Source organism: Nycticebus coucang, chromosome 8 (assembly GCF_027406575.1).
Source record: "Nycticebus coucang isolate mNycCou1 chromosome 8, mNycCou1.pri, whole genome shotgun sequence".
NCBI lineage: Eukaryota > Metazoa > Chordata > Mammalia > Primates > Lorisidae > Nycticebus > Nycticebus coucang.
The window spans coordinates 22,925,695-22,947,334 of NC_069787.1; the positions used below are offsets into that span (position 1 = coordinate 22,925,695).

The following is a 21,640-nucleotide window of genomic DNA, read 5'->3' on the forward strand; positions in this document are numbered from 1 at the left end:
TAAGTGAACTCTCTGATGCAATGATATTAAGGACTCCCCGCAGCAGGAACATTCATTTTTGGAATGACCAAATGACTTGCAGAAATAGAGATAACATTTTTAATCCTCACATTCCTCAACTTTATTTCTGTTTACTTACCCAGCTAAAAATATATAGCCTTGTGAAGGGGTTTCATGATTCTTAAGGAAAAAAAAAATTGTACTTACTCATCGAAAAGTTGGAGTTTTGGTGTTTCATAGATGCATAGAATATTAGACCTTGAATTCCTAGCTTGGTGACTCTCTCAGGAGGAAGAAGGAAAGCATGTTTAAACTGTGTTTGCTTAAGTCATTCCATGGTTTAACAACTTTTTTTTGTCACTTTTAGTCACATTTTTAATTTTTTAATTGACAATAATTGTACATATTCATGAGGTACACAATAACATTTAGATACATATAATTTATAGTGACCAGATCAATTAGTATATCCATCATCTCAAACGTATCATTAGTGTTGAGAATATCCAGTTTCCTCCACCTTGCTGTTTGAAGCTGTGTAATGTATTATTGAGTGTCAGTGTTCAGACTTTGCTCTGAGGGGTAGAGCTGTGTTGATGAGCAAGACAAAAAACCCTGCCTCAGGGGTGTGACTGTGCCTCAGCACCCTCACTGCCTGCTACTTCCGGGCCAGTTAATTCCCTTCCCGGAAGCACATCTTCACTGACCAGCCAAGGCGTCCAGCCTCACCACCCGTCAAGGACGAGAACGGGATCTGTCAGGCATCCAGCAATGAAAAATCACTGCGAGCCACAATTCAGTCTCACTCACCCTCCCCTCTGCAGTGGATTCGCCTTTGGCTTTTTCCCACACTCCACTCAGAGTGAATTTACAAGACTACATATCAAAATTCCTGTGCTGCTTCAGTTTGGGAAAATTGTCAGCCATATTCCTTTTGAATGTTGTTTTTTCCTTAATTTTTCTCTCTGGAACTCTGATTGGAACTTTGTATTCTTTCCTTAGTTTCTCTCAGCTTTGCTTTCATAATTTTTTTCTGTATCCAGGGTATGTTCAGAGTTACTTAATTCTCTCTTCCACTGAGTCCTGCCACTGATTTTATTTATTTATTTTTTGATAATCATAATTTTTAGGTTTGAGGGTCCTGCTTGTTACTTTTCAAATGCATATGATCTTCCTTTTTGTTACCACACATTCTTGCATGATAGATTCAGTCCCTTTTTGGTAAATCTCTGTGTTTTTTAAAATTTTATTTTGATTGTTTTTAGAGACAGAGTCTCACTTTGTCACCGTTGGTAGTGTGTGGCATCACAGCTCACAACAACCTCCAGCTCTTGGGCTTAGGTGATTCTCTTGCCTCAGCCTCCCGAGTAGCTGGGACTACAGGTGCCCACTAGAACACCCAGCTATTTTTATTATTGTTGTTGCAGTTTGGCTGGGGTCAGGTTCGAACCCACCACCCTTGGTAAAAATACTGAACGCTTCACAAATTTGCGTGTCATCCTTGCACAGGGTCCATGCTAATCTTCTCTGTATCATTCCAATTTTAGTATATGTGCTGCCGAAGCAAGCACAAATCTGGGTATTTTAAATAGAATTATTTTAAAGTCCACTTCAGATCAGTGCATAGTAGCTAGTCTCTCCCATCAGAACTACTGACTTTCTCTCTTGTTAATGAGGTTCCTTGAGTGTTTTGCAATATTTATTTGTCTGCTCATTTTTTGTAGAAACTACTTTCACGTCTTATCAACTTTATATTAACTGTTTCTTCATATTAACAATTCTATCTCCTAAATTTAATCTTTCAACCTAGAAACGTTCACTGTCCCATCTCTGTGTTGTGCTTGTCCTTATAAAATCCAAATTGGTATGGATATATTCTCTTCTCTCAGATGTAGAATTTTTTTACTATTTAAATCTAAAATACAACTGAAAATAAAAATGGGTCTTTGCCTTCCTTATTGATTGCCATCTTTTAAAAAAAGATCTAAACTTTTTGAGCAAAATTTTATCAACATGATTAAATATAGAAAATCAGCAATATTAATGACACTGCTTTATGTTTTAAATATATGTATATTCAAGTCTTCCAGTAAAGCTATTTAGAAGGTTATACAGGGTGGACGTAAAGTCCATGTGCAATTTACTATGTTAAACTATATTAAACTGCACATGAACTTCACATCCACCCTGTATAATCAGTCTTAATTAACTACTACCATATTCAAGTTTGGCACAATTTTTTTCTGTATCTGAATATTTTTAATAACTCTCAGCATCTAAGTTCTAAAAATAAATCTCCTTCTGATACATGGAGATTGGTTAAAGTACTTCAAAACATGGTGCTATGAAAAAACTTCAAGTACTTTGTATAAATAGATTCCATATGAAATTATAAATTATTTTTATTTCTTCTTTGGATCAGTCTTCTGAGAAACATTTTTCTGGGCAAGATTTATTGAGGTACTTTGATATATCACAAAAGAATGACCCAGGGATTGAAATCTAGCAAGAGACCAAAGCTAAGACAGGATGATACTGAGTTACGTAACTCCTCCCTCCCCCTACTGTTCCTTCTGTTTAAGTGAGGATGATTATAGCTCATATTTGCGTGATTTTTCCCAATACATACTTTGTCCCAAACTGTTTATAACATTTTACTGTAATTATTGATTATGTCTCATTTTTAGTCAATTACTAGACAGCACTATCATGGGCAAGGAGAGTGACTTATCATTTTGGAGTCATCTAAACCTAACAATACCTGTAATGTTTAACATTGGTGAGTTTATACAAGGTTTTAATATCAACTAACAGTTTTTTTGTCTGTAGATTTATTTAAAAAACAAAACATGTATTCACCAAGTCCTTATCACTGGGTTTACATCTCTTTTTGAAATCCTTACAAAAGCTAATAACTCTTTTCCAAGAAAAATGCACAGATATGCCAACATGAAAACAGCATTTTGTGTGACTTTAAGAAGCCTGTAGTTCCACATATGCATATATGGAAAATACTATTCTATACAATATTGATTTGCTCATTTGGGATCATTATTGAAAACCCTGAGATTTATAATAGTCTACTATTTTAAGACAGAATTTTATAATTGCTGATTAAAAAAAAAAAAAGTAACTTCTAATGTCTTTTGCTCAGAGGTTTAAAAGCAGTTACCCTATGCAGCCCATAAACAAATTTTGTATAATCTGCACAGTGTTTTTAAAGAATTGAGTCACCTCTAAGTTTGGGACATTTCACATTAACATCAAGTTCTGCTTTCTTCCAAAAATAATAACAATAAAATAAAACATAAGTTCTGTAAATGCCAGGTTCACCTTCCTCCACTCAGCCAGCAGTTGGCAGGAGCTCTGTGCCCAAAGAGGCTCTTTTGCCATCCCACTTGCCACAGTATCCCGAGTTTTATTATCTCCAAGGCTCTGAGGATCAATGACCATTCTCATTATGCTCAAACTGCTATTTAATTGGACAAATGAGCAAAAGTGATGTCTTCTTTTTGTATTCTGCTATTGAATCAAAAAATGAAGTGCAGAACAAGAAAGCCGGGTACTTCAAGAAAGATAGAGAACCTGTAAAGTAAAAACCAGAAATGCCTGTGCTTTCAGTAGGTACCCAGGATGTGTGATATATTTCTGCTAAATGCAGCCCCTGCTTCGATTGATCACATGGGAATGCCTGGTCTTATTCCTGTGTAAGGAATAGATACACTTTCCAGGAGCCATTTAGTGTATGTTTTGTTGTTTGGGGGTTTGTTTCAATTTTTACCTTATGGACAATCCAAACTTTCTAGCAAAGCATAGCAAAACTTTCTACTATGAATTGGAGGTGGTTAGGAAGCATGTATTTTTATCTTCCTTTTTCTGCCCTTATTCTTCATTCTGTCACTCATTTGTCATTATTTTTATAGTTAGATGCATATATCTTTATGCAAGGTCTAAAATCATTTTGCATGGTTGAGAATGATGAAATATATGTACAAATACTTTAAGGTGCAGTTAGATTTAAAGTCAACTCTTCTGACTGCTTTTTCCTGCTGCAGTTCTGAATACACAGGTAGGCTTGTTGACATTTGGCTATCACTGTGGGATAATCCAGTGGCCAGCTGGCTTTTTAATGGTCTTTTCTCTGACAGTTCACTCTCTTCACAGAAGGAACCTCCAATCTCCAATGTTTTCGTGCACGGCTGCCAATATTCTGGAGCTAAGCTGGGTCAGGGTTGGTTAAGGGTTGAGAAAGGAGAGCAGCTCAGTCTGTTAGCTATGCAGATTTCCCCTTAGTCTCCCATTTAGAACGCCATAATCTGGTCATACTCAGTACTTACTCTCTTTGAGTTTATCTGGTTCCTAAATATGAGTATTACCTATCTCCCCCAAGAGTCCTTTTTCTCTCTTTTTACTGCTGTGACAGCCTCATGCAGCACCTAGCACATGGTATGTCCTCAGTGAATATTTGTTTAATAAACAAGGATATAAATTACAGAAACCATTTAAAGAAAATCACTTAATGGAAAAGGTAAAATTTTCTCAACCCTTAGTGTGTTTGATGTCTTCTGTCCCCAGGTGCGGTACTGGAATAGTGGAGGAAAGGAGGAATCCTCAAGCAAGGTCAAAGTGGCAGGAAATGAGACATCAGCCAGACTCCGGGGCCTGAAGAGCAACCTGGCCTATTACACAGCTGTCCGGGCTTACAACAGTGCTGGCCCTGGTCCCTTTAGCGCCACAGTTAATGCAACCACCAAGAAAACTCGTACGTATATTCTGATTTTTGGAATGGCAAGCAAATGAATTTGCATTAAAAATGATAGCCTTCTTTATCATTTTAAATGGACGGCCCAAATCATTATCCGACTGGATAATATAAACGCAACTTCAAACCCTTGTAAACACAGATGCACACATATACTTATCCTCGTGATATCCCTAAATCTTTAGCTAGAGAATCCACGTAAAAATGCATGTGCACTTTCTTGAAAAATCTTCCTGTGAGGCATCAAGCTAAATCTATCCACTTTTCTTTTAACATGTGATGAGCTTAGCTGGGTTTACTTCCACATATTTTTAGTTTCCCAAAAAGCTTGAGGATTTCTGATGAGCATTAATAAGTTAATGCCAAAGAATCAGGAGTGATTTTTATTCTCCTTTATTCTTCTTTTCTACATTATTCACAAAATGGCAATGTGCCTTAAAAGGTTATCGTTGGTCCACATGAATATATTGATATTTTAAAAAATATATAACCAGAGACGTCAGTTTTGCCTTCAAAGCCGAGTTTATGTATTCACAGTTCAATTGGAACTATTCATAGTTCCAATTATGAGTTATGATTAAATTAATCTATAAGAAAGTCAGTGATAGAAAATTTTGGAGTTTCTCACATGTATTTCAGTTAAATTGATAACACAGTATATGGTTAATCTTTGTAACGTTCCACTACTTTCTCACAGTGCAGCCATTGAGTTGCTGTGGTTGTTATCATCATAACTGATACTGATTGGAAACATTCTGTGTCCCAAGTACTTTTATGTTCATTTCCACATTTAATCCTCATAACTACCCATATGAGGTGGATCTGATTGTTATCTCCATTTTAAAGGTGAGGAAAGTGAGGCATGGCCAGGACTAGGTAACTTTAGCACAGTGATTCCTTTACTTGCAGGAAATGGTTTTCTTAATTTATTTTCAAAATTTCTTAATTCAGTAAACATCTTTGCTTAACTAGCTTGATACAAGAATGAGACAATTGTTATACTTGATGACCAATTTCATTAATGCATTTCTGTTTTCATATGTCATTCACAATTTTTTTTTAAAAGACGTACATTTGTTGGCTAAAATTGCTTTAAAAATGCCAGTAATATGATTAAAGTGAATGATTGGCTAGCATTTTGTGAGTAATTTTAAATGTATATATAAAGCATATTTCTACTACTTTAAATGTTAATTAACCACTGTTAATTTGATCAGAGAAGTTCACGTGTTTATTTTTGCATTATCTATAGAAAAAGGACTATGGTGACAACTTGCCAGTATATTAAGCATTGCAGAGCAAAAGTTTAGACACAAACCATTTGAATCCCTTTAATAACGTCCATTTGTAGGCAACTAACATAATAATTTAACAGCATTCTTACCTAATTATTTGGGGAAGTCTGGCCCAACCACTTATTCATAGCACATGAATTCCAAATAGACCAAGGAGCATATGGCTTGGCAACGCACAAACTGAAAATATTATGTGTTTACAATGTTTTACTAAATATGTTTGATCTTTTTCAATAATGATTCTGAATTCATAAGGGTTAAATATGCCTTATTATTTATATATTGTAAAGATACTGCCTGAGGAAGTTTTTCTAGAACTGTGGCGGGTAGAGGAGGGAGAGGGCGATTGGGGGCGGGGATGGATAACATTTGGCAGGATCCCACCGAATATGCACAATGCCAGGGTCTTCAGCACACCCCTTGGGCAAAGGCCTCTTCTATAACTTGAACTTTACCTTGGAAGTGAAAACATCGTAGCCTAAAAATTTGTACTCTCATATTAATTTAAAATTTTTTTAAAAAGCAGTGTCAGTCAAAAATTCTTACTGATTTGATTATTTTGTGAGGAACTTATGACTATAAAAGAGTGTGATGTCATGGAAGAATCAGTAAAGAACGTAGTGAATTGGTAAGACACAGGAAGAGCAAAAATTGATAGAAATGTCATGGTTATGTAAAGTGAATAAAATACATTTGTTTGAAAAGGCAAAATCTCTTTATAATTAGAGATAGCATATAAATACCCAATCTAAAGTACAAATTTGCAGGTAACAATGACAGTTATGGTATTAACATCTAATGGATTGATTCTTAACTCCCACAGCAATGCCATGACGTGGAAGCTATTATTAATAGTATCCTCACTTAGAGATGTGGAGGCCGAGGCACATAGAGGTTATTTAACTTTACTGAGTTCACAGAGTAAGTGACAGGATAGGCATCCATATCCAGACAGTCTTTACCACTGTGTCATCCTCCCCTTCAGCCATATAGTTAGGCTATTCACGACTCATTTACCACTTACATATATTGTGACTTTGCTTAAGAATTTCTGTGTTCACAGAACTGTAGTCTGTTGGGAATTCCAACAACTGAATAAAATCTCTTGAAAATAATGCATTCCTAGTGCTGCAGTTTCACTGGAGTCTGCATATTGATCTTTAGGCGTTATTAGGGAAAATTTCCTACATTGGGTGGGAATTTCATACAGATAATTGAAATCCCTAATCCTCCTAGAACTGTATATGAAGAACATGTGTTACTTTTAAAATTTCATTCTACTGCTATATTAAATATGTACCAAAGTACAAGTAAACCAGAATCTTTTATAGTCATTTATAATATTGTTACTGGTAGCTCTTAAGAGTCACCCTCAGCTTTGATGTGGTTTAGCTTCAAATCCTATTTAGGAATTTTGTGATTATCTGTGTAAAGAGAATTATCCATCTGCCCCAGGAATAAAGAACTAAAATAACATTTTTGATTACTTGCTTGCTATCTTTCCTTCCCTATGATTGCAGACTTTACAGGGAGAAAGTCCCTGTCCTATTCACCCATCCCCAGCACATAGGGACTACTGATTAGATGCTGAATGGATGGAACAAACCTAAAGAAGCAGGCCTTCCTCAAGTACTGTTATTAATCAAAAATACTTCCTCTGGACTGCACCCTATGAGTGCAAAACACCTACCCTAGTTCTTTACCATCTTGCTTAAAATGTGCAAGTTTTTATACTCATAATTGCAGAATTCTGTATGCAAGATTTTATATCTTGGGTTATATTTCTGATTAACATAAAATAACACAAGGATTCTCAAATTGTGTATGGTACTTTCATTAAACACTTAATTTTTGATATCCAAATACTTGTGTTTTTTAAATGCATTTTGAAGTTAAATACTAATTAGCCTCTTCAAATAATCTGAGAAGTGTTTCTGTCACTTGCAACCCAAAGAGAGCTAACTCTTAGCTTCTTCTATCTAAAGGGACTGATGAAGGGAATTTGCAGCTGGCTTAAAAAGGGTTTCTAAAGGGTTGCTAAAAGGAAATCTATAGAAAGTTTTATGTTCAGAATCTGTAGGACAAATATTAACCTTTTTATAACAATGAAGTCAAGTGGTAATCTTAATTTTCAGTATTGGTGGACCCTGGCACTCAAACAACATCCTCAAGAATTGTGCAATAAAATCTCAAACTGAATATATCTAAGACAGTTCTTGGTGACTCTTTCCACCTGTCTAAAACCTGTCTCTGCTGTAGGAGTCCGCATTTGAGTGAGTTCCACTCCATTATTCCAGTGTTCTTTTTCTCTCAGACCCTACAATTGATCCAGAATCTGACTTTTACGTCTATGCAGAATCTACCCTTTATTTATTGCATTCTGCTGCTGCCAGTTCAACGTCCCCTCTCTCCCATGAAGTGGGGGAGTGGTCAGTGGCCCTTCACCGTCCTGCTCGCTTCTGCTCCTGCTTGTCTTGGGCTGAGTGATCCTGATGGTGTCACATCCCTACTAACAACCCTCCAGTCATTTCCCATCCCACTCCAGACAAATGCTGAATTCTTCAAATGCCAGATAAGGCCCCGTGCAGTCTGTCCCCCGTTCTTGCTGCAGCTGTTTTCCCACTGTATTCCTCCTGGTCGTCCTACTTCCCTGCTTCATTCTCCTCCTCTGTATTTGCTGTGCCCTCTGCCTGGAAAACTCTTCCTTTCCTGTCTCTTTTGGGTCTTCACTGAAATACAGCTTCAGTGCCACCTGTCCGCCACCTCTCCTGGCACTCCCCGCCTCCTTCCCAACTCTACTCTCGTGCCTACTACTTAAAGCCACCACACAGCCTCTGCCTTGTACATATTTACTGTATCATTATCTCCCAGCCTGCCTGACCAGAGTGTCAGCTCTTTCAGGGCAGAAGGTTCTGTCTGCTCTGATCATTGCTCTGTCCCCAGTGCTCTGTCTCAGGTGTCTAATCTGTATTTGCTGATTGAACAATGTCCCTGTCTGCTTTTTATCTCTACTCCATAGTGGCATCCTTCCTACCAGGTTCCCTTTTCAGGGCAGCAATCTTGCCACAGGCGACTCAAGGACTATTTTCTAACACCCAGACACTCCAGGAAAGGTAGCCACATACTTTCTGATTATTCCAGAGGAACTAGGTTTCTTGTGAGCTCATCTCTAGTCAATATCCATTTCTGAACCCATTGTTGTGCCAGTTGTTAGAAAAGCTTGATGAGCCTGGCCTCCATCACATGCCTGGAATCCCCCAGAGATCTATCTGTTTCTGCCTTCATGAATTATTTTATGGATAGGCCTACTTGGGGAAATAGTGTAGTATTACATGGCATGGTCTGTTTTGCATTTGAGTCTTTGCTTTTTCAAATGAAATGCTCATCCATGTAAGTTGAACCAAGATCAGTTGCCTGAATTTAATGAAACTCATAAAGTGTGTTTTCAGAGAGTAAAAAGGGAATGTGACTAAGATGAGCCCTAAGATAATGTGAGGCCCAATGTTTCAGAGAGTTATGGTAAAGTGAATATTCTTTCCTCAGACACATAATTCTGAAGTTGTAAAGTTTTCATGTGCACCACTAAATTTTATAATCATCCAGGATCAGTTTTGGCTCAGGATACTCGTTAATATGAAATCTCCCAGGTTCCATGTGTGATGCACCTTCTCGACTTTTGCCATTTCTGTCAGTCTCCTCTGCTAATACACACCCTGTGTCTTTTCTTAAAGATGGATAATTTACCATTTTTACTTAAATAAATTTAAAAAGAAAATGGAAACAAACTTTCTGAAAAATGGAAGATAAGTATCATTGCCTTAAATGGATGTTAACAGAGTAAGAAGTTTAATAATAATAAATACAATGGAAAATGTCACCTTCCTTGTTAAATACTTATAGAAACCTCTAAAGCTGCTTCTCTCTGTAGTGTTGATATTGAGGAGATATTAAAGACCTAGCAGCCACTAAACCCAACTTTCTCTGAAACATCATGGATAGCCCTACCGGGAATTTCTCGCTAGGTGACTGAATGCTATTTGTTGACTTTTCTGAGTATCACAACCCACGTCTGCGTGTGACCTGATCACCTTTGTGCATGACATACTACAAATCCCACACACAGTGATGGAATACACTACTTCTTAATGTGCATTCCTCAAATTGAGGAGTTTTTTTTTTCCCCCTATCTATGGGCTTCAGCAAAGTCATTCTAGATTTCGCTAGTTGTTAAAAAAGGTTAACCTTTACCAGAATTCAAATAGGAAGTTAGAGCTAATACAGAATCAAGTAAGTCCTCTGGCCAAATGTGTAAATCTTAATGAACTTAATTTTGTAAGAGCTTTGGCACTTTTTTGAAAAATCTGTACTACTTGCCTATGAATCCTCTAAACCAGAGGATCCCAACTTTTTGTAACCAAGGACCAATTTCATAGAAGACAATTTTTCTATGGGCCAGGGGTGGGGAGAGTATTAGAGTCTCAGAAAGAGCACACAACTTAACATCGATCCACAAATGGATTAATAAACTGTGGTATAGGTACACCATGGAATATTATGCAGCCTTAAAGAAAGATGGAGACTTTACCTCTTTCATGTTTACATGGATGGAGCTGGAACATTTTCTTCTTAGTAAAGTATCTCAAGAATGGAAGAAAAAGTATCCAATGTACTCAGCCCTACTATGAAACTAATTTATGGCTTTCATATGAAAGCTATAACCCAGTTATAACCTAAGAATAGGGGGAAGGGGGAGAAGGAGGGGACGGAGGGGGGACGATGGGCGGAGGGAGGGTGATTGGTGGGATTACACCTGCGGTGCATCTTAGAAGGGTACATGTGAAACTTAGTAAATGTAGAATGTTAATGTTTTAACACAATGACTAAGAAAATGCCAGGAAGGCTATGTTAACCAGTGTGATGAAAATGTGTCAAACGGTCTATAAAACCAGTGTATGGTGCCCCATGATCACATTAATGTACACAGCTATGATTTAAGAAAAAATAAAAATAAAAAAGAGCACACAACTTAGATCCCTCGTATATGGAGTTTACAGTATGGCTCATGCTCCTATGAGAATCTGATGCCAGGAGTCAGAGTTCAGGCAGTGATGTGGACGCAGGGATGGGGAGCCACTGTGAATACAGGTGAGGCTTTTCACCACTTGCTGTGCAGCTCAGTTCCTCACAGTTCATGGACCAGCACCCATCCGTCTGTGGTCCAGGGACTGGGGACCACAGGTTTAGGCAATGGTGAATGGTCTTTTTATAGTTTACAATCTCAAATATTTCTATTCGGAGAAGGAGAAATTTCATGGAAAAAAATTTCCAGACATTGAAAACCAAAAGTCAAAGAAATACTTTTCCTGCTATTCTAGGTTGGACCTTAAGGCCAGTGTTTTCTCAGCTTCCAGATGAGTCAAAAAGTAGATGTCTTGTTGTGTTTTAAAATACTGGGTCAATTTGCAGGGATAACACGTTATATCTAATTTAACAGTTTCAATGATTCTGAGACAAATATATTTCATTGTTGGGAAGAAGCGGCTTTTGGTTACTTGCGCACAACGCCACATGTTTAAGCTGCTTAACTACAAATGTTAATGATCATCTTAAGTGAAGATGAACTTTTTTATTATAAAGTGAACCTTCTAGTGACTGGTAATAACAACCATAATCATGTAAGTCACCATCAGATTACCAAGAAAAAAAAAGAGAAATATACTGTTTTGTACAATTAATCACACAGCAAATATATGTTCTTAAAATGTCATATTTTGGAAGTAAATGCCAGCTTCACCATAACCACTGTGGAGACATCACCATTGAAGACTCCAGAAAATAATATTCTTCATTTTAACAACCTCTGCTTTTTTATTGTACAAAGAGAAAATAGTCAGTGTAGAAAATTTGGGAAAAAAGAAAATTGTAAAGAAGAAAATTAAAATCATCCATAATCCTGTCATTCAGAAATATCTTCATTAATATCCATTGTCTTTCTTTCCAGACTTATGTTCTATGGAATGTTTCTCCTGTACAGTGGAGATGGTGCTGTATACTTAGTTACCTGTATACTTATTACTGTGTCTGTATAATATGCCATTGTGATAAACACCACAATTTATGTGGTCATTTTCTTATTGATGGATATGTCTTATATGTTCTGCTCCCCAGTTCATCCATTCACAGTAATTTGACAATAATCACTTGTTTACAGGCAGCTGTCTGCAGAATAAGTAAAATTATATATAGAGCTGATAATGAGGCATCTGAAAATCAAATACACAGAAGATCATAAGAAAGAATAATAATAAAAAACCTTTCAAGATATTATTTTTTTCTGTACCATTTGAAATTACTTAAATAATTATAGTCTGTCAAATAGTGTTGTGCTATAAATCTAATGATATTCCACCTTTTTACTAGACTTGAATCAGTTTTTACCATTTTTTCTATTTTAGCATCGTATGACCAACAGAAATTGGGTTCACAGAGAAAAAAAAGTCTGTAGGATATGAATGCAGAGAAATGATTCCCAAAATACTTCAAAATGTAAACCACATACATATCAAGGTAGATCTAGCAAAGTTTGGAATTCAGCACTTTCTCGGTTACACTTCCACACAAGGTAGAATACTAAAGGTAAAATTAGAAAAGATACACTATCCTGTATTTCCTGCCCATTCCTACTTGGTTGCAGGGATCCATGCCTTTACAAAGTTCATTGTGTCACTTCAGTCATTTAAATACTGCTTAACAGCTATAACAAATCACAGTAGGCTAATCCAGGTTGGAGTGTGACAAATCCCCAAATCTTCAGCCAGTAAAAAAGATGGAGACTTTACATCTTTTGTATTAACCTGGATTGAGGTGGAACACATTCTTCTTAGTAAAGTATCACAAGAATGGAGAAGCAAGAATCCAGTGTACTCAATTCTAATAGGGGAATGAGCAAGTGGGGAAAGAGAAACACATATTAAAATATATATGTTTTTAAACATATATTTGCTGTGTGAGTAATTGTACAAAACGTAATATATATTTCTCTTTGGTTTTGCCTCGTAAGCTGATGGTAATAAGATGACTTACATGATCATGGTTGTTATCATCAGTAGCTGGAAGTTTCCCTTATACTTGAAAAGGGGATGGGAGTTACAGTGTATGGCACACCTCTTAGGGGTGGGACACAATTATAAGAGGGACTATACCTAACAAATGCAATCAGTGTAACCTAATTCTTTGTACCCACAGTGAATCCCAAACAGTAAAAAGTAAAATAAAATAAACTACACACATTTCTTTTCCACTCATCCATCATGAGAGAGATTCAGAGCTCATCCATTCACTCCAGGACTCAGACTGAAGGAAAAGCCAAACTCTGGGACATGCTGGTCTCATGACAAAGGAAAAGCAAGCCATGTGCTTCAGTGGTTTTTAGAGCTGCCAGTTGGAAGTGGCCCATTTGCCTTTTTATCCTATTCCATTGATGGAGGCAAGTCCCATCTATGATGACGCCTCATGCCGATGAGATGCGGATAAGAAGGGGAAATGCGTCTTTCCACAGGCAAGGAAGCATGGCCAACCCAACAACTGTGAGAGGCCAGGAAGCATTATCTTCCCAAGGAGCAGGGGAGTTAAACAGTACTGGTCTGAATCCATATGGTACCTCTCACTGGTTGTGTAGCTTAGCAAATTGTTTTAAATTTCTAATCACAGTGAAGTACATTAACATTTACCATCTTAACCATTTTTAAACATGCAGCCCAGTCGTGTTAAGTATGTTCACATTTCTGCGCACGTCTCCAGAAATATTTTCATGTGCCAGAACTCTGTGCCTGTCAAGCAAGTCTCCATTTTCTCCTTCCCCAGCCTCTGGCAACCACCACTCTGCTTTCTGTCTGTATAAATTTGACTACTCTAAATTTCTCATGTGGGTGGAATTATACAATGTTTGTCTTTTTGTGAGTAGCTCATGTAATTTTTAGCATGTCCTTGAGGTTCATCAATGTTATAACGTGTCAAATGTCATTCCTTTTTAAGGCTGAATAACTTTCCATCGTATATATGGACCACATTGTGTTTATCCATTCATCTGTTAACTGTTTGGTATTGTTAATAACGTCGCCATGAACATGGATATACAATCTTTTTTGTTTTTGTTTTTTTTTAACTCTCTGGGTGGGTTTAAATGACCTCTGTACAGAAATGGGTATTGTTCAATGCAATGTAATGAGGATTAAGTAGATTATATTACATCAATAACATTCCAAAATGCCTAACACATTAAAGATGCTTGTAGATGTAAGCATAGTTACGGAATGATAGGATTTTAAATATGGAGAGGAAAGTTAATCTTATCCAGAATTTCCCAGGTGGTATCAGTTATACTAGATGTATTAAGAGAGATGATAAAAAGGTGATTCACAAACATTTTTATAATTTTTAAATGAAGCATTAACTTTACTTATTTTAGAGAGTACCCTGGAAATGCTGCAACCAGCATATCAAGCTCATTATTATGTAAATATCATTGTTGAGATAAGGCTAAAATAGAGGTTTTCATTTTAAAAATTGAGTCAATTTTTTTAAAATAGCAAAATTGACAAAATGGTGCATGACTATCTGATACTCAGGAAACACTGTGTACAAAAAGATCAGTCAGGCATAGAACAAACCTTTTTTTCCCCTTTCTCTTTTCCTCTTTTTTTTTTTTGTCATCTCAAAAGTATTTATTTCAGGCTGAGCTCATTCAACTCATCTATTTTGGGACTTACTCAGGATAAACCCCTATGTTATATTTGCAGTCATTTCTCTTTCAAGGCCAGTGTTATAATAGGTAATTCAACCAGAATTCTTCAAACTTTATATAATACTCAAGCTTAAATCTTTGGGTAGAACAAACCATCATGAAGTGTCTCTGAACTGCATCAAATCAAATCCGTCTTTTTATAGTGCCATCAGGCCACAGGGAATAACAGAATCTGGGAATATGTTCTAAGGATTAAACATTCCTATATTTAGATTGAGCAGCCAGAACATGGTCACTAGTATTTTCAACCCTAAGCAACTGCTATTACTTATACATTTCTGTTATCAAAGCATTGCAGCTGGGGCAATCTTAGCTGACCTAAGCTCCTTGTTGATACCAGATCACAAAATTTTGAAGCAACATAGAATAGTGTTTAAAAGGAGACAGTAAGCACAAGAAGCCACAGGGAACACAGTCTTGTTTGCTGGTATCATTAAGACACACAAATGTATTTGAGCTTTTCCCATCTGTAAGTCCAGCTGTATTTCCCTCTCGGCATGAATCGATGTTTAGAAATTTCTCTGGATAGCCAATCTGTTCTATCATTTTCCCATTACAAATCAGATTTTGTGGTTAAACCCACGAGACAACATACTTCAGCACTATTTGGGGCATTTGTGAGGCTGTTCCTCAATGAATAATAATTACGTTTGTTGTTTCATGATTGACAAGAAACTGAATTTTCAGTAGCCTGTGTTGCTATTGACAAATGCTACTACCTCCCACCTCTACACCCTGCATGTGTTTACAGTCCAGTGTTCACGAGAAAAAACTAAGCTACGAATCCATGTTAATAAACCTCGGAGAGTTTCATTAATTCCCTAATGGAATTCTCCTTAACTTTTTAGTATTTTTTCTTATTTTCCTCAAAAAATAAAGTTGGAAAACAAAGACCTTAAAATATAGACTCTCTGTTGCCATTTCTCATGTGTGTGGCTATTAATTAATGAAAATAAATCTCAGTAATCCTTATTTTTTACTGCCTCCAGTTTTGCCCGTCTCGTCGTGGAAGGCTGGCTCAAATCATTACATTTTATTTTGTGGGATATAATCTGCTCATCTGGCAATTTCTCAGCCTGTGTGTGTATCAAAGCAGGTGTCACTGCTGATCACCAAGTGTTCCTCTGGTGGCGGATAAAGGAATTTTCTTATCTCCACTATCAATGTGTTTTGGGGGAGTTATCAGTGTAGTAAGTAAGAAATGCCATAAAATATATGATGAGTATGATAAGTGAATTATCTCACAATGTACGTGAAATGCCTTTTTAAAAGGAAATTTAGCTACTTTTAGTTTTTCTGCTTCCATCGATACTCTATAAATTATTAAAGAGATACCGCCCCATTCCTGCAGCTTCCTAGGATAGTCCACTATCTCCTCTGCGTAACATATCACCCCATGCTCAAATCTGTTTCAATTTCTTGTTTTGCATCTCAAGCTCCCAGTCAGCCTCCAGGAAATGTAGTTTGGAATGCCACAGACACTAAAGTGTTGCTTAATTGGGAACAAGTTAAAGCCATGGAGAATGAATCAGAAGTAACAGGATATAAAGTAAGTTGTATCATTTGCAGGGCTTTATTTTCCTACTTGTTGGCAGTATTTAACCAAGGGAAGATAGGCTTAAATGTATATTTTTAAATGTTGATGATGTGGTTTCCATAATCTGATTTTGACATAACTATCAAGCTTTTTATAAAATGGATTTTTTTCCAAACTATCTTATTTTTTAAATATGGATTTAAGTTAAATAATTTTGCTCATGTGGGAATTTTGGACACAATATTTATAAATTGTGTGTTAATCAGTTTGCACTTTGGATGTTCACTCACATACTGCTTAAAAATGAATGAAAGTATTGCCTTTGATTTCTTAATCAGGCATTCAAGATCCAAATTACGTGGCACCACCTTCTCTCTCAGCCTCACCAAGACCCAACCAGCTTCACTCTTCCATAGAAGAAGCTCAATCTTCCCCCACCTTTTTGATTTTGAGAACTAGACAATACTTTGTTCTAATTCTTAACCTAAGACCTATGGATAGAGCTGTGAATGCAATTTATGTTCTAGTGGGTATAGAAAGACAAAAAAGCTAGTTTCAGAGTAAAGAAAATAAAAACAGGCAATGTAAGAAATAAGTGTATTTGTTCATGCATTTCAGGTTTTCTATAGGACTAGCAGTCAACACAATGTGCAAGTACTGAGCACAAATAAAACTTCAGCTGAGCTGTTGCTGCCGGGTAAAGAGGACTACATTATTGAAGTCAAAGCCACAACAGATGGAGGGGATGGGACAAGTAGTGAACAGATCAGGATCCCACGAATCACCAGTAAGTGGGTTCAAGTCACTGTGTCTTCTGTTTACATCAGAGTCACTGCCATCCAAAAGTGAGTCTTCCCATCATGCCTTTCACCCAGATGCTGAGAAGGTTTCGGAATCTGAGAGATGAGTGAGGGAGAACTCCAGGAGAGTGGGGCAAAATGAGAAAATGAAGACACAAGGAAAAGATGTCAAAAAATATTCAGGAAAACTTTATTCATTTCAATTTTTTTCCCTCATTCTGAGCTATGCCTAAATTTTCCTTTGGATTGCCTATAAAAACAGCATTCTTGGGCTGGCCCCAAACTTGTAATTCTGGCACTCTTGGAGGCCCACATGGGAGGATTCCTTCAGTGCAGGAGTTCAAGACCAGCCTGAGCAAAATGAGACACACACACACACACCCCTAACTCCACTAAAAATTAAAAAAAAAACATCTTGTTGGTACATGGCTTGTAGTTCCAACTACTGGGGAGGCTGAGGCAGTAGGATTTCTTGAGCACAGGAATTTGAGGTTGCTGTGGAGCTATGAAGACACCAAAGCATGTTAGCCTGGGCAACACAGCAAGAGCCTGTCAAAAACCCAAACAAACAAGCAAACAAAAAAAAAGCCAGCATTTCCTAAGCATTTCTCAAGGACAATGTTGAACCCATACACTATTTTAAGATCTTTAATATTCTAGTTGTTTGCCTCCTACAAATTATAGATAAAAACTTAGCAATTTTTAAAAAGAATGATGACCTTTGTTAAGGTCATAAAGCACTTTTGTGTGCCATACCGAAAGACACCTTTAAAAAAAAAAAACTGTAAATGCTGAGGAAATTCACACTAACTTTTCAAAATCCAAATGAAACCTATAGAAATTACACTTTCAGAGTTAAGAGAAATAGACTTCGGCATATATGTTTTATGAACACGATGGTAGAAGAAATGTCATCTTCACTGTTCAATCCCAGGTCTGGAGTTTTCTGGCCTCAATTTAAGTACTATAGAGCCTGCTTTGTCTTCATATTCTATTCTAAAGTTTGCAGTAACATAAATAACTTTGTTCCCTGTTTTCATTCGTTGAGACCAGCCTAGGCTATAGTATTGGGCAATCAAGATTGAAACTTTTGTCTTTAATCTCGGAAAAACAAAATGTCTGACATTGTCAACTGCAGAGAAAGGGAGATAGGAAACTTGGAGGTATTTTATCTTTCTATAAAATCATAAAGACAGCTATACGTAGACTGAAACTAAGCTATATTACTACTTATCTAAGAACTAAATTCTTCAATGTGAAAACCTTCTTAGTCTACAGACATTTCTCAAGTAGAGCAAAACTAGGAATTAAGGTCAGTTTATTATTATTAACTTAGATTTAAACAATTTTTTTATTTTTTTTTTTTGCATTTAAAGCAACTGAGAAAGGTTTTAAAATTTTTAACTCATACTTCTTGTTCTCTACATAGTGAAGGTATAGAGTTAACATTATAATAAGGGCAAAGTGGTACTGTTAAAAGAAATAGATTCTCTGCTTTTGCATGAATAGACATTATTTTTTAGCATTTTGGGGCTGCTGAGTCAAAAGTAGCCTTTTCATCTGACATCTGCTGTCTTGCTGAGCTTGCAGACTACTTGCACAAGGCTGTCTCTGTGAAAATGGAGCTTTTATTGATTGCTTTTCTTTAAGATGATATTTTTTATTATATGTAACAATTTATCTGGCAAATGCATAAAATAAGAACAAGCACAGACTTCCCAGATCCTTACACAGTGAAGCTTTCTTTAATTAAACGTCTAATTATCTCAGAATTGTTTGTAATCACGTATAATTATTTTCAAAATGATTAAGTTGTTTTTCCAGTTTCAATTAAAGTTAAATAATAGTAGATAAACAAAGCCTGGAATCATTTAAGAAAACATAAAACACATCACTGTTTTTATAGATACTCATGGTAACTAGTGTCAAAGTGTACTACTTTGGTAACTAAAATGAAGCCTAATAACAACTCATGATCCTAGGGTGGGCTCACGCTGTGAGGTAACGTAGATAGGAGAGCCACTGCTACGGACCTGTGCCTTCATCCCTTCTGGCTGCTGTAATAAAACTCCATGGACAAGGTGACTTAGAAACAAACGGAATCTATTTCTAACAATTCCCCTGGAGGCTGGGAAGTCTGAGATTAAGGTGCCAGCAGATTCTGAGTCACCTCTCAAAGGACCCACCTTCTAATACATCACATTAGGGGTTAGGATTTCAACATATGAATTTGGCTGGGGGACACAAACATATCCTGACTGCATATTGGTCTCTCCTTATTAATGAGCTCTTTATCATCTTTGACAGATATAGATGCAAGAGGATCCACGTCAGCCATCTCCAGTGTCCACCCCATGTCAACTTATATGCCTATAGTACTGTTCTTTATTGTAAATGCCCTGTGGTGATACCCACTCCTTTTTATTACTTATTGGAAAGTTAATTGGTTACCCCAAAAGAAGTGCTTTCATGAAATGCAGTGATTATGCATGATTTTTTCAATTCTTTATTTTTAACTTTCTACTTCATTATAGGTACAATATGAATATAATAAAAAAAAGTTAATCCTTTTAGAGGAATCTGAAATGCCTTAATATTAACTTGATATACCAAAGGAATTTACATATTACATACTTCAGACTTTTGATATAAATATTCTTAAGCTAAGAGTTTAAGCACTGCCTATGAATGAAGACTCACATACTCCCGTATGTACGCGCTTTTTTCCCCATTGAGAAACTCTATTTCAATGCTATTTGTAACAGCATTATCTGTCAGACTTAACCAATGTCATTCTTGAAATGATTATTTAAATCCTCCACGATGAAAAAAAAGATTTAAAAAAATTAATCCTGTTGGAAGGAGGTGGCAGGTCATTCATAAGGGTGTTGGAAAATGCTGCTCTGGAGTTAAGAATGATGGTAAGAACAATGGAATAAAGGAGTAGCATTCTTTAGTATGCTACTAAAGGGTTGTAAGACTTTACAAATAGCTTTTTTCTCTGTACCTCTCAATTACTCATCTAGAAAATGTAGAGAAAATAATACCCATCTGATCAGTCTCTGCCCTACAAATTAGTTTTTAAAAGATAAAGAAGGAAATATAAAAGTACTTTGCTACTACAAATGCAATGAGCCTGGGCAAATGTTAGTAAAAATTTTGATTATATAAAAGTCATGATGACCAACCGGATTTTTCAAGCTTGCATTCCACATTCTAGATAATATTTTCTGTTTTGTTCAGTGATATTAAAAAAATTGAAATGGTTGCATTTTATCCTTTCTTAAAATAAAAAAAAAAAAAATTCAAAAGGAATTGTTTCCTTCGCACCGGTGAATAAGCTTTCAGATTTTATTAAAAACTGAAGGAGAAAATCAGGAATGACCTGGATCTTGACCCAAATATTAAACAAAATCCACACAAACCTTCATTTCAATTTCCAGTTCCATTAAGGGATCTTCTCCTTTTTTTGGCTGGCAGAGATGATTTTTTAATGAAATCTCACCACCTATCTGAGTGAGTCTGGCAGGCATTTTAGTTCCTGGGTTAAATTTGTAATGGAAGGAAGGCAATTCTGCTGACTTTGATATGTATGACTCAGTCTTTCAATATGTGGTTTTCAAAGAATTGTTGAAGACATGACTTCATAGCAATATGTAGAATAGAGAATATATGAAAATCAGCAGATGGAGTGTTTGACATTGCAAAATCAATTTTTTACCTCTTTCCTACCAATTTCACATTTTGTAGGAACTTGCGCATAATTCCACAGATATCAGAATTTGAAACCAACAGTTCAAATAACAAGATTAAAACTTAGCAAAATTCTGATATCACCCATAAAGCGAGACTTTACATTTAGACATTAGACTTAAGAAAAAAGTCATTATATAAAAAGGAGAAAAATATTTATAACTTTCTCTGCAAGGAGTGTATATACTGTATATATTTAGAAACAATCTGAATGACCAGTTGATTTCATATGACTGTTGCTATTTCCAGTCAAAAACTGGGGAGACACTTTCTCCAATACCTGTATTTTATGCTTCATGTAAGGGGGTTGTACCTTTTTATTATTTAATAATTCCTATAATACGTTCCTAAGCTTTTCATTTTCCAGATGATTGCTCTATTGTTTCCTGTTGTTTCTAGCAATATATCTCCGTGAGATATGTACTTTGTTTCATATTGAAAAGTATCAAATTAATCTTGAAAATTCCTGTGTGCGTATCCTATGGTTATCTGTATGTATTATTTTCTATTATTCTAATAAAATTTATAACAATCAAATCAAATGCTCATGCATAGTTACTTGTCATGTGGTCAAAGAAGACCATCTACAGGAGAGGGGAGAGGACTGGCATAGTTAACGCTGAACGTGTCATGTCTTTAAATTTTTTTTAGCCAACATTTAGCTTTTTCACATTTTAACAGGGTATTTAA

General features: G+C 36.2%; 1 protein-coding gene and 1 non-coding gene across 4 annotated transcripts in view; one reads left to right on the forward strand and one right to left on the reverse strand.

Annotated features, from left to right (window-relative positions):
- CNTN3 (contactin 3) overlaps positions 1–21,640 on the forward strand; it is a 373,051-nt gene that overhangs the window by 347,334 nt on the left and 4,077 nt on the right. For 2 of the 3 annotated variants that reach the window (XM_053599702.1, XM_053599704.1), the window contains exons 20-22: positions 4,576–4,762; positions 16,297–16,409; positions 17,016–17,184. In XM_053599702.1, the coding sequence (XP_053455677.1) occupies positions 4,576–4,762; positions 16,297–16,409; positions 17,016–17,184 (469 nt within the window). Of the gene's footprint in view, positions 1–4,575; positions 4,763–16,296; positions 16,410–17,015; positions 17,185–19,504; positions 19,919–21,640 lie in introns of those variants that run through there. The other variant, XM_053599703.1, reaches the window with a different exon arrangement.
- On the reverse strand, positions 1,465–1,571 carry LOC128592852 (U6 spliceosomal RNA). The gene has a single exon (XR_008382064.1). It is a non-coding gene; the product is annotated as a U6 spliceosomal RNA (small nuclear RNA).